Source organism: Hipposideros armiger, unplaced genomic scaffold (genome assembly GCF_001890085.2).
Source record: "Hipposideros armiger isolate ML-2016 unplaced genomic scaffold, ASM189008v1 scaffold_41, whole genome shotgun sequence".
Taxonomy (NCBI): domain Eukaryota; kingdom Metazoa; phylum Chordata; class Mammalia; order Chiroptera; family Hipposideridae; genus Hipposideros; species Hipposideros armiger.
In genome coordinates this window covers 4,603,536-4,617,697 of record NW_017731391.1, presented here as the reverse complement: position 1 = coordinate 4,617,697, position 14,162 = coordinate 4,603,536, and the positions used below count along the sequence as shown (strand labels likewise).

Here is a 14,162-nt window from a genome sequence, read left to right as displayed (position 1 = left end):
TGTCTTATATCATATACAAAAGTAAACTCAAAATGGAATAAATGTAAGGCCTGGAACTGTAACACTCCTAGAAGAAAACATAGGAAGTAAACTATCTGACATATCTTTTTGGACATTCTCCCTTGAGCAGGGGATACAGAAGCAAAAATGAATACACGGGACTACATCAAACTAAAAAGCCTCTGCACAGCAAAGGAAACTGACCATCAACAAAACAAAAAGGCAACCCACTGAATGGAAGAATATATTTGTAAATGATACATCTAATAAGGGGTTCATATCCAAAATATATAAGAAATACATACAACTCAATAACAAAAAAATAAAACAATCTGACTGAAAAATGGGCAGAGGACATGAAAAGACATTTCTCCAAAGAACACATACCAGATATGAAAAGATGCTCAACATCACTAACCATCAGGGAAATGCAAATCAAAACCACAGTGAGATACCACTTCATACCTGCCAGAATGGCTATTATCGAAAAGTCAGCAATGTGTTGTCAGGGATATGGAGAAAAGGGAACCCCTGTGCACTGTTGGTGGAATTGCAAATTGGTGCAGCCTCTATGGAAAACAATATGGAGGGTCCTCAAAAAACTAAAAATGGCTATACCATACGACCTAGCAATTCTTCTTTGTTATATTTGTAGCCTAAACTAATTTTAAAATGAGACTACAGGAATGAAAAATGCCAATAAAAAAGACTATTTCTAAAAACAGTATTTAAAAATGTCATTTGTCTGATTTTCGTATTTGTTTGCTGACTCAGGCAAAATTGGATGCTCTACCTTTTCTCTTTTTAAGTGAAAGAAAAAAACTTGGCCAGAATAAGTATATTAAATATGTATTATCTTGGTTTTGAATATTGCTGTTTTTAATACTATTTTTTCCCTAAAAGGAACAGTTTTCTTATTTCTTTTAGACCTCTAATCATTCAGTGTTCCAATTATCAACAGAAACCAGCTGATTAGCTCGATGTCTAGTAAACCTAACTAAATCTTGACCTCAAATAGTGTGTACTGAATATCGGGTCATTGGGATATTTATTAGCCTATTATATAATTTACCAATTTTATAAATAGCCTACACATACCATAAACTCCTTAATGAACTTAATGACAGCTTCGGTCGTCCTGGAGTAGAATGCTATTGCCAGCATGACAGTGGCGCTGCAGTAATCCAGCTCCAGTTCCTGATTAATGAGGTTAGTGAATTGCTTTAATCTCTCATACTTATGTATGAAATAGGGCCAGATCTCGTCTTTCAGATTTTTTGCATGCATTCATATTTAAATATTTGAACAAAAACCTAACTTTTTATAGATCAGCGATTATAGTAATTCACTTTAAGGCATCATCGTGGACAGTTGCATAAGTAATGTAGGATGTTTCTCAGACGGTGTTACAAATACAGTGGTATGAGGTAAATATTGTTGGTACAGGGTGCTGTATTTAAATTTATTTCAGGGATATTCAAAGTTACAACATAAAAATTTATATTACGATATTTTTTAAAAATGGAGCTTATTAAAAGTTATAAAATGTACTTCTCTGATGAGTTTTGATATACAACCAGGAAACCAAAATCCATTAGAAACTGGTTATTGTCCAAAGTTCTTGTATCAGTTATTTGTTGAAGTAATTGATGATGCCTTTCTTTTTGGAAAGAGCTCGAGAAGCACCGTTTTATCAGCAAAGTAAACAATGTGTTGGCAGGTTTTAAAAAAGTACAAGCAGTTCTGAGAATAGGTGTTTACTGCAAGTAGTGACAGGCAGGAAAAGCTGGTCATGGAAGGAAGAGAGAAATTAGTCTGGAAAAGGCTCTGCTGTCCTTAGATGTGAGGATAGTTTGTGGACATTTTTTTTGCCCTTAAGTCCTTGGGTTCCATGAGGTAGATTCTTAAATGTGTATGAGAGAAAAAAATGACTCAGTACCTCTGGCTTTTGATAAATGTTTTGTTCACGTCAGATTTAAGAGAGGCATCGTGGGTGTAAAGAGCTAAAGATGATAATAGGAAACATTCAGCAAGAGAATGATCCAAATAACACATAATTGTGTAGGTTTTTCAGGGTCAAAGGGAACTTTTTAAAAAATCTTCAGTGTTTTCTCATAGAACCGTTTAATAGGCATATTTAAAAACATCAAAATATAGAAAATTGTTGAACCCATATATGAGGACTCAAGATTATTTTTCCTGTTTTAATTTTTTTTTAATTATGAAATAATTACACTGGCAGTTGGTTTCAAAATAGAGAAGTCCTGTGTACCCTTCCCCCAGCTTGCCCCATATTAAGATTTTATGTAACAATAGTACAATATCACACCAGGAGAATGACATCAGCACAGTACTGTTAACCAGACTACAGACCTTATTTAGATTTCACCACCTGCTTCTACATGCCTCTGTGTGTGTATGTGTGTGTGTGTGTGTGTGTGTGTGTGTGTGTGTGTGTGTGTGGTTTCCTGCAATTTTATCACATGTATAGATTCATGTAATGACCACCACTAACAAGGTACAGATCAGTTGCACCACTGTGAATGAATGTCCTCAGCCACCCCTTTATAATTACACTCCCTTCCTGCTCTCAGTCCCTAATCCCTGGCAACCACTAACCTAGTCTCCATCTTTATTCTTGTGTTAAGATGATTTTTTAAAGGAGTGCATGAGCCAATGTAAATAACATATTGCAAATTGATTACCTATACATCTAAATTTTAGAAACCTTGTTGTTTATGCTGCCATTATGCATATTACAGGATTCTTTTCTCATCAGTAGGATTCATCACAGAGTTCTTTGAAATGACTATTCTATTTTACATGCTTGAGTCTTACATTTAAGTGCTTAAAGATAACATTGCTGTTTGAAAAAATTCTTAGTAAAATATGAATATTAAATGGGATGACTATGGAAATCTGACAGTTGGGAGTAGCTGTTTGCATTCAGTTTGGGCAATCTACGTATAGGCGCCACCAGAGAAGGTCAGCCGTTGCTGCCGTTTTGGCTCTCCATCTTCTCTTCTTCCTTGAGATTTTAAGATGGGACAAACATCTTCATAAAGCAGATGACATGATGTGAAACTACAGTGCAAAGAAGAGCGAAGAATACAAATCTTTGATAATCTGAATCTTTGGACTTTCTCTGCTTCAAAGTGATACAGATAAGAGTATGCTTTCTAGTGAAAGGGAGGGTATGTGAGCTTCATGTATTTTTGCTTTCAGTTGTCATTTTGTAGGAATAGGAGTTATACAACAGAGTAGCTGTCAGAATTTTGAAGGTAGAAAGGACTTGGAGAGATCATTTAATGTAAATTTTGTCTTCAGAGCTCTTTTAATTTTCTTGGATAAATGAGAAGCTCTCTTATTTTAAGAGGAGATTTTAAGATTTCTTATAATAACCTAAAGGATTAGAACTTCAAACCTTTTTTGAAATTAATATAAATTCTTCATGTTGCATCTTTTGTCTTGTTCTCTCAGTGTAGAAGAGTACCTTACTCTTTTGAGGAGAAACATTCATATGTCTTAATAAATCAGCCTTAGTTTAGAGATTGTGTTCACATATCAGAATCACTTCTGGAAATTTAAAAAAATACACCTACATAGGTTTTTGCTCTGAAAATTCTGATTTGTCAGGTCATGAATGCAGCTGAGCCCCCTGCATTATTCTCACGTACTGCTAGAGATTATCTTCCTCATATTTAATAGTATTTAGTAATATCAGATGTTTTAACTTTCAAAATTAATCATATTTTTCAACCCTTTGGACATTGAAGCTACAATGTTCTGAATGCTGTCTTTATATTCCATATATTTTAATAGTAGAATTTTGCTCTAGGTATAGTACACTCATAAGGATTTGTTTTAAGTCAAATAAAATGGAAGTTTACTTCATATCATATCTTGCTCTTTTAGTGAAGGAAGTATGTACAGTAGTGACCAAGTAACTTATAGTCTGATCTCTAATTTTACATAGCTAGTAATCATAATATCCAACTTATCCTAGTATACTTTTACTTTATAAGATAGTAAGTTATACTTTAAATTATTGAAGAATTTAAAACATTTTTTACACATGCATATGCATACAGTACACTTTTACATCTGCTGTTTAGAATTTGGGTTTGGTAAATGTTTCTCAGAACTAAATCTATTGGCAGAAAGTTTTAAATTTAGGAAGGAAATTTTTTGGCAGGTCCTTAGTAGCTTTAATATTTGTAAAATATGTTCTATATAAAATATATGACACTTTATTTTTAAGGGAGCTCTTGTGAGTGCCTTGGCTGATGACACCTTACATTTATGGAATTTACGTCAAAAGAGACCTGCCATACTACATTCACTTAAATTTTGCAGAGAAAGGTAAGAATCTTTTATTTATCCTATATATAGGATATTTGCTATTCTATTTTGAAATATTTTCTTTGAATTTTATTTTTTGATTTTATTTTTTTGTGGTGGACTTTATGCATAATCTAAAAAATAATTCAACATTTTAAAGGATATCCAGTGAAAAGCAAATTTTCTTCCCTTCCAGACACATCTTCTATTCCATAGGCAACCACATAAATTTGTGTCCTTTGAGTAATCCTTGCAGTCTTGGCACATGAGCAAAAATCTCTGTATAGCTCCTTTTTTTGCATAAAAGGGAAGGCATTATATAGTCTTTCAGTCATTTAAATGGCTTTAGTTGAATCACAGTTCTGCTGCTTTTAGGAGAGGGGCAAAGGTGAAAGAGGAGTTAATAGAAGGAGGAACGGGTGGGGAGGAAGAGCAAGCCAGTTATTTTCTACCTGCTGGGAATAGGGCCAGCCTCTCAACTTGCTGGGAGAGTTCCTCAGTGTACTTGCCAGTGGGATCTCAGGGGAAGCCCAACACCAGCCTCAAATGCATAGAGTAGGTGGAGATGGTGACGGGCATCTTAGTACCTGGACACACCCTCTTGTTGTCAGTCTCACACCACCTGCTGGAAGTGAAAGTATAGGTCTAGCTGGAGTAGTTTTCTACCAGGCTTGATTTTACCCACCCCACCCCAGAGGGCATTTGACAATGTCTGCAGACAGTTTTTGTTGTCACAGTTGGGGGTGGGGAGAGAGCAGTGCTCCTGGCATCTAGTGAATAAAGGCCAGGGATGCTGCCAATCATATTACAACACAGAAGACAGTGCCTATAACAAAGAATTATTTGGTCCAAAATATCAAGTGTCAAAGTTAAGAAACCCTGGGCTCCAGCACATCAAAATGATGTCATTTGGTCAGTGTAGTGCTGTAGAAGTTCTCTTAAAACCACCACCCACTGCAGGGATTCTGCCAGGATGTAAAATTCTGGCAGAAGAATGCCTCTGGTACCTCGTTTGCTAGTGGCTTGTCAATATTCCTTGCCAGGACACAGGAATGTGGCAGTAGGTAGTCCAAGTTCACAAACATACACTGCAGGTTATGGTAAATCTTCACGGAGAGCTATCCAACCTCAAGGAGTTCCAGAATCAGGAGTTGATGGTGGTCAGGTACAGAAGAAGTCTCCTCTATAGTACCTCCAAGGATGGTCTCCAAGGAATCCTGGTAAATGTGGGTGAGGAACCGGAAGCTAGCCTATGAGGTGCCTGTAGGCACATATCTTGATAAACAGAAGATGCTTTTGTTTCAAGTACAGAAGAATGGCCCTTCTTTTTGTTAATGCAGCCTCACAGAGCCTGCCACTCCTCTTGATGGTTGGATGCTGTTATCAGGGCACACCCTGCCCAGTTATGTGTCAGGGTCCTAAAAGTTACAAATGAAATGAACTGATGAGTTCCCAGTTTTGAGTTCGTCCTATTCCCGTTTACTTTATAATTATAGAATGCTTATTATGTGCCAGCTTCTAGCTGCTGAGCGCGCATTTATAAACAAGACCGGCAGAAACTATCTGGTCCTGTTCAAAGTTCAGCTTCCCGTCCACCTTCATTAGGGCAACAATAAACAAAGAACTGTAGCATGAGGGCCTGGTCCTTGAGCATCTCCTTTGGATGAAATCCTGTACGATAGTTACAAACTTGTGTGGCAGCCTTTGGATTTAAAATGCCAAGGAATGGACTTGGTGCCTCATGGGTGAACCTTGTTATATTTTCTCAAGGCTAAAGTTCAGATTTCTTTAAAAGGCAGGAAGGAGAGAGGTGGCATTTGGGAGGAGCCTAGTTTTCATTAGCACCTGGCTACAGGTAGGGGCGAGAAGGTGGAATGGAGGCTTCCCCCAAATCTAGGAATCTGCCCTCAGCGACGAGCGTTGTTCTACCCACAGTCTGGGTTCCGTGTCATTTGGGACTTTTCATATGCCCTGTAATCTGTGCCATGAGGGAAGCCTTCTGTTCGAACAACTGCCTGGGCAGCGAAAGGGACAAAATCCTGTCATTCCCTGCCCATCCTTCCGTTTCCCTCACTTGTAGGAGTCCATCCTTTTCTTTATGCAACTGCTTTACATTCATTGTTGATATCTGTGTCATTCAGGATAGTCTGGGTTATGCTATGGTAATAAACACTCTCAAAATCTCGGTGACTTAATACAGCAACAGTTCATTTTGCTTACACTGTGTGTTCTTTGTGGGTTTGCTGGAACTCTGTTCCTTTTCATTATCATCTTTATTCCAGAATCCTGGTTGAGGAACAGCCAGGCTTTATAATATTGACAGTCATTGTACTGGAGTCATTGTACTATTTCCTGAATGACAAAGAACTCAGACTGAGGAAGAAAGAATGTGATAAAGCATGCATTGGCTCTTAAAGCTTCTGCCTGGAAGTGACACGTGTATATTCCACTCCCATTTCATGGGCCAGAGCAAGTCACATGGCCATCCCTAATTTCCGTCATATAACCAGGGAGAAAGCTGGAATATGTGTGAATACTTGTAATGACTATCACACTGTTTATTTTATCATTGACAATGAAGTACAGTAAGCAATAGCTTAGTTAGTTTTCCCCTTATTCTACCATGGATTTGGGGTAACTTAATAGTTAAATAACTTCGTAATTGTCAAGTTTAGTTTTTACCACATTTGATCACTTAACCTTAAGATGTGATTTTCTCCATCACCTGAGAAGCAGTACACCTTGAGTCCAGACTCTGGAGCCAAGCTGCTTGTGCTGAATATTATTAGTTCATAGGACAGGCAATTATAATTATCAGTTTTGTTACATGTAAATGGATTATTATTATCTCACAAAACCCTAAAATGCATATTATAAAGTAAATATATATAAAGTAATATGTATTAAGCACTTAGAATAGTTTATAGCACATAGAAATTACCAATATAGCTGTTTTTGTTTTTAAAGGTATTGGATTTATTTAAAGTAATAATTTTATAACTTGAAATATCTGCATTAATTAAACCAGAGATTTTACTTAGGTAGTCATTATAGAAATAACTAATTAGAAAAAGATAATCATTAGTGCCAGTGATATTAACTATATCAAATCTATTTAAATTATGGACAATTCTGGGTTTGAACTTAACACTAGATATCTTCTTTGACCTCCAACTTAGAGTTACACATTTTAAGTTTTTTTTTTTTATGTGCAGGTCATTTTTGGGCAGCGTGATAGTCCACCTCAAAGAGTTTTTCTGTTCATGGGTAGGGAAATGTTTTGCTAAGGTTTGCATAACAAGTGCTACAGACCAGGTGACTTAAACAATAGAAATTTATTTCCTCAGCTCGGGAGGCCAGAAGTCAGATCCAGCTGCTGGCACTGTCGGTTTCTTCTGAGGTCTCTCTCCTTGGCTTGTAGATGGCCATCTTCTCCCCATGTTCCCACATCCTCTTTCTTCTATGTGTGCCTGTGTCCTAATCTCCTCTTCTGATAAGCACACCTGTCATATTGGATTAGAGGGTGCACCAAAATGACCTTATTTTACCTAAATTACCTCTTTAAAGGCACTATCTCCAAGTACAGTTACATTCTGAGACACTGGGCTTAGTAGTTAAATATATAAATTTGGGGAGGAGGGCCATAGTTCAGTCGCTAATAGGTAAGTAGGCTAAAACCCAACCAGGATACAATACAAGATAGATTTTTTTTTTAAATCACCAAAAAGTAAACATACTATGAAGTTGAAGAAAAATGCAATGTTTTAAAGGTCCTCCTTTGACTAGCATGTAGCTCATATTGTGCCAGTTGCCAGGTTCATCTCCCATTAAGGATTTATCTGTCATAAAATTTTTACCATAATAACTAACTTGCCAATAGTAGTAGCTGTATCATCGAAATCATCTGCTGCCTGAACAGGGTTGGTAGTAGCAGTTATATTGGTAGAAAACCATGGCGGTGTGGCCTTTAATGCCCCATCACCTGTTATGGATCGAATTGTGTCCCCCAAAAGGATATGTTGGAGCCTAACCTCCAGTACCTGTGAATGTAACCTTATGTGTAAATAGAGTATCTATGGATGTAAGGAAGCTTATATGAGGTTATTAATGTGGGCCTTAATTTCACGTGATTGGTGTCTCTCTAAGAAGAGGAGAAGGGAGACAGACACCCAGGGAGAACACCTTGTGACCACAGGGGTAGGGATTGAAGTGAAGCATCTATAAGCCAAGGAATGCCAAGGATAGCTGGCAATACCAGAAACTAGAGAGAGGCATGGGTCACATTCTGCCCTTCAGAGTGAGCATGGCCTGCCGGCACCTGGATTTCTGATAGCTAGCCTCTAGAACTGTGACAGAATAAATTTCTGTTGTTTCAAGCCACCTAATTTGTGGTGATTTGTTACGGCATCCCTAGGAAACTAGTGTATATTCCCTTTGTTCCTCTTGCTTGAAATTGGTGGACCTCATTATTAGCTACCATCAGGTTTATACACCTAAAGAAGAGGTTATTTTGCTTTGGCAGAAACTGAGAGTTTGACAAGCAAAATTCTGTCTGGTAGTTGCCTTATTAGAGTATGTTCCATTTAGCTTCTACTTTGATTTTTCCTTTAAAAAGCAGTGTAATTTGGAGGAAGTAATGGGCTTATAAGCAACTACAACTATTTGCTAGTCTTTTTTCATTATCTTTAGTTAGCATGACCAGTATTCTCAAACGGGGTCAAATATATGGTGATGGAAGGAGAACTGACTCTGGGTGATGAACACACAATGCAATATATAGATGATGTGTTACAGAATTGTACACATGAAACCTGTATAATTTTACTAACCAATGTCACCCCAATAAATTTGATTAACAAAAATAAAAAAAATAATATGCTAAGTATTTGAAGACTGAGGACTAAATTTTATATCTATGCTTCCTTATTTAAATCCCATTATTGTCTTATATCTCAATGTATAACTATTGTTTATAAAACACTTTCACATAAATGTTAGTCTCAGGGGTCAAGAAAATATTCTCTTTCTGAAATTTTAGAGAATAAAAATTTTCCCCCATAAATATGTTAGACACCTGAATAGCTGGTCTTTATATTGAAATTAATATATTTATTTTAAAGATACATGTTTTTCCTTTATTCTAACATTCCGACTTACAGCTTATTTCTGTGGTTCACAGCTCTTTCATTTGATGATAGATACATCTAGGTTTAGAGAATAAACATGCATGAATCCTATACTAATGACTAAGAAAATGCAATATCTCATAGAATACATTAATAATCAACATGTCATACAGTTATCAATGAAGCATTAATGTCCACAGTCCTCTTAAGAAGAAAACTGTTTGACAAATGAAGTAATTCATTCAGATACCATCACAGCAGTGAGAGAGCAGTTTTGTTGCCTACAAGGTGTTTCAGGAACTGACTGCCTGCCTGGCATCATAATTTTTTAGTAACATATATAAATTAATGTAGAAACAAATTTATCCCATTATATTCTTATTATAATGCTACATAAATATTGTGCTTTGCTTATAATTTGCTCAGTATGCACATGAATAGGGCATAGCTGTGAGAGAGTAAGTATTTGGCTAGATGCCAGCCCTCAAAAAAATCTATACAGGTCTTCTTTTGAATTAATTCACTGCACATATTTAACAAGAAAAAAATTAATCATAATATTGGAACAAATCAGAGACCTGAGATTACAGGGTTGTGATAATTGCATCATATCAGCAAAATATTTTCCTTTGAAAGCAGCTTAATGAAAAGTATACAAGCATTAGACATGAGAGCAATTTGGTGGGATGAATTTCAGGCCTAGAACACAGGAATAGAATGGTATCCAGGCCCATTAGGAAGGCAGACAAAGGGATCTACTTACTCTGCACTTATTTCTAATCTACAAAGAGAAGTGGTTGGTGACATGGAAATGATGAGTCACCTTGGAAATTCTAAGTATAGAGAACCATGTACTGTGACAAAATTTAAAAAGAAAAAGAAAAAAAAAAGATTCTGTATTTGAGGAAAGACTGTTGCAATTTGTAGACCTTTAGACTGTAAAAGGAAAGATGGTCAAGAAATGTTGGATAACTTTCTCGAATAAAATTATCCATAATGACTAAGAAATTCTGACAAGGAAATTAGGAAAGACATTCAAAGAAAGTGGTCTGGTTGCACAAAGATCTTAAAATGTACTCGGGTATAAAAAAGTTATGTGGAAGGAGAGGTTACATAAACAAAGGTAAATATGTAAGAGCAATTTAGCTGGACCAGTGAGCTGAGACTTGTGAAAAATAATAAAGAAAAAACAGTGAAAACACTTTATTTTTTATGCTTAGGGCCAGAAAGCTAAGTAGATTTATGGTAGGTAGCGTTAGGGCAAATCTTATTCCTCTAACTGTATTAATGCAATACTGTTTCAGATAAAGTATGTCTTAGACTGCTGAAAGGGCGTACCATTATTGGTTGGCCTAGGAGGAATATAGAGTGGCAGTAGTGCTTCAAATTTGGAAATTAAAAAAATACATTTTAGAATGTAAATTAAGTTTAGTTCACCAAACATTGGGTGCCTTCTATGTGTCAGGAATTCTGTGAAGTGTTGAGATAACAAAGATGAATAAAGTGCTTGAATAGCTTATGTTAAAGCAGAGACCCAGACATACAACCATAATACAATATAAACATAATGTTTCAGAAGTTTATGTTAAAAATACATGATAGAATAATTAATACAATGTTTTTAAACGGTTTTTTGTTTGCTTGTTTTGTTTTTAATCTGACTTCTTTTAAAAGAAGACAAAAAAACCAGTTATCAGGAAAATGCAAATTAAACCCACAATCAGATATCACCCTACACCCATCAGCATGGCTAAAATGTTGGCTTGAATCTAACACAGTTGTAACTTCTCATAATCTACTGGTGGGAGATTTAAATGTTAATCACTTAGAAAAAATTTTTGGTAGAAATTACATCAATCATGACTCAATACTTCTACTCTTACCCGTGTACCAGTGGTAGGCCGAATTCTAAGATGGGTCCCAAGATTTCTCCCTGGTGTATACACATCTACTCCTAGTTATTCAAACGAACACTCATCTAGGTGAATCTACATTTTGTAGATGTAATTGAAGTTAGACTAGTTGACTTTAAGATTAGGAGGTTGTCTTCAGTGGGCCTGAGCTAATTAATTAAATGGGCCTTTAAAAGGGACTGGACTCACCCTGACAAAAGGTTCGGAGCATGAGAGGGATTCAGCCAAGGGAGATTCAGTCCTCCAATAACGAGAAGCTGAATTCGACTAGCAGCCTGGATGAGTTTGAGAGCCGATTCTGCCACCAGATCCTCCAGAAAGGGATGCAGCCATGCAGCCTTGCCGATACCTGGATTTCAGCCTTGTGAGACTGTGGGTCGAGAACCCAGTCATGCAGCGCCTGGACTTCTGACCTACAGAAACTGTATTGTCTTAAGCCGTGAAACATGTGGTAGCTTGTTACACAGCAATAAAAAACGAAGACAGATTTTGGTACCTAGAAGTGGGATGCTGCTATAACAAATCCCTAAAAATCTCTTTGCAACCAGGTTGTGGGTAGAGGTTGGGAGAATTTTGAGGAACATGATAGAAAAGCCTAGATTGCCTTGAACTTGAACAAACTGTCACCAAAGGCTCACAGGGATGTCTAAGAGAGGACTCAGCCCCGAGCAGCGGTGACTGGGTTCTTGTCTCCACACAAGAAAGAATTCAAGAACGAGAGACAGATGCAGGAAAGAGAAAGTGATTTATTGAAAATGAAAGTACACACTTTTGAGAAAAGTGTGAGCGGACCTGAAGAGTCGCCTCAAGGAAGTCAACTTCAGGAGTATTTATTCCTACCAGGGTGGGAATTGGTAATGTCCCATTGACATGGTTCTTATCTCCTCCCCTGGATGGGAACCTCCTGTTCCTGCTTTTTTTCCCTTATTTGGTTCCTCCAGAGCTGTCTTGGTGTCAGAGGCATGATTTGAGTCCTAGTAACTGCAATGCAAATGAATATGTAATGACATTACAATTAGCTAAAGTTCAGGTCCAGGTCATAGGGCTCAGCCCAGCTGCAAGAAACTGGTCCTTGTTTTTCTCCAGCTGCAGGTACTGGATACAGTCACTTTGTTATTGGGGTAACCCGTGAAGCACCTCACCTTGTACCCTGGAGGAAGTTGTCAGTTTCCCAGGCCACGTGTCCTCTATCCGACACTTGACTTGGAGATTGCTGCCAGTGAGAGCTTAGCGGGAGAGAGGAACATGTTTTTGGAAACTGGAGGAAATGGTCCCTTGTTATGTAGTGGCAGAAAGCTTGCCAGAAGTGGCCTCCTACACCATATATATGTGATTAACTTGGACCATTTGGAAAGCTGAGGAGATTTCCAAGGAAAATGTTGAAGGTGCAACCTAACTTCTTCTGACTTCATAGTAAAATGCAAGGAGAAAAAAATACATTGAGGGAAGAATTATTGAAGGAACCAGGACTTGATGATTTGGGAAATTCTCACCTTGATCCAGCTGGCAAAAAAGAGATTGCTTCTGAAAATGTGGCATAGAGAAAGACATGAGGGTGTGGCTGTATAGTGAGTGTTTTACTAAAAATCCAAAGACCAAAAGAGTATTTAAGTGGTACAAAGGGCTCTCTTAAAAGGTTATGGGTGTGCCCACAGATATTCTCAACCAAACCAGAGAGCCCTATGAAGCTGAAGAGTGTCAGCTCTCAGGCCTGTCAGTAGGAGTCAAGATGGACGAGGGATTATCCCAAAAAGATTTGTGGGTGTAGCTTTTGTCTAATGGAGAAAACCAGGTGAAATTGATTTAGGACCCACAAATTTCTTCAGAAAAGTGTATAGCAGAAACGTTGCTAGCTGGGATGAAAGAGCCAGAGAGAATACAAAATGAAAGGAGGCTGCTGACACAAGCAGGCCGATAAAAGTACTCAGCTGCAAACAAGTGCTGCCTTTCATGAAAAAGCAAGGTTCACTAAAAGGGTAGAGCTGAGAGCCACGAAAGATTCCCAAGCCTTGAAACCTAATTAAGATAAACCCAACATTTGCCCAACTCGATTTCAAAACTGCTATGGACCAGTGACTCCCTTTTCCCTTTCACTTTTCCCCATTTGACATTCATTTGACCTTCATTTAGGGAGTTTTTCTCATTGGTTTTAGGCTTGGATTACCTGATTCAGAATGGCAGCAAGTGAGTGAAATTACTGTGGTTGGTTTGGCTGAATCTCTGGGATTCAGTTTGGTTTAAGCTTCTCCCAAAGTATATGGGCAACTTGAGGAAGATATGGGCACTCTAATGAACATCTGAATAATGTTTGGAATGAATGGACTTAGGAATGGGCGATATGCTAGATAAACAACCAGCGTCCACCAACTTTTTACTGCCTTCAAAACGCAGGAGAAACTTCGATATTTAGCATTCCCTAAAAGGTCTTGCAAGATCTGTGACTCAGCTTATCACCATAATATCTTTCACTCTCTCTATGCGTTATTATCCAGCCACCCTGACTTTTCCGTTTTTGAATGAACTATCCTCTCTGCTGCATGTTTGTATTAGCTGAAGTCCCTGCTCAGAAAACACTTAGGATTCACTTTCCATGGCTAACTCCTGTTCATCTTTAAAGTCTCCTTGTGATTTCCTTTACCGGGTTTTCTGTGAATCCCCAAGTCTGTGTTTGGTGCCTGTTTTGTATTATCCCATAGTATGATGGTCTTTTCCTAAAATAACACATACCATATTTGCCGGCGTATAAGACGATTTTTTGGCCCTGAAAAATATGCCTCCAAGT

General features: G+C 37.5%; 1 protein-coding gene across 1 annotated transcript in view; it reads left to right on the top strand.

Moving 5' to 3' along the window:
- The window catches only part of STXBP5 (syntaxin binding protein 5), a 182,049-nt gene that overhangs the window by 27,559 nt on the left and 140,328 nt on the right, over positions 1-14,162 (top strand). Inside the window, exons 3-6 of the mRNA XM_019638917.1 lie at positions 1,128-1,209; positions 4,262-4,362; positions 4,538-4,605; positions 5,385-5,506. Of these exons, the coding sequence (XP_019494462.1) occupies positions 1,128-1,209; positions 4,262-4,362; positions 4,538-4,605; positions 5,385-5,506 (373 nt within the window). The remainder of the gene's footprint in view (positions 1-1,127; positions 1,210-4,261; positions 4,363-4,537; positions 4,606-5,384; positions 5,507-14,162) is intronic.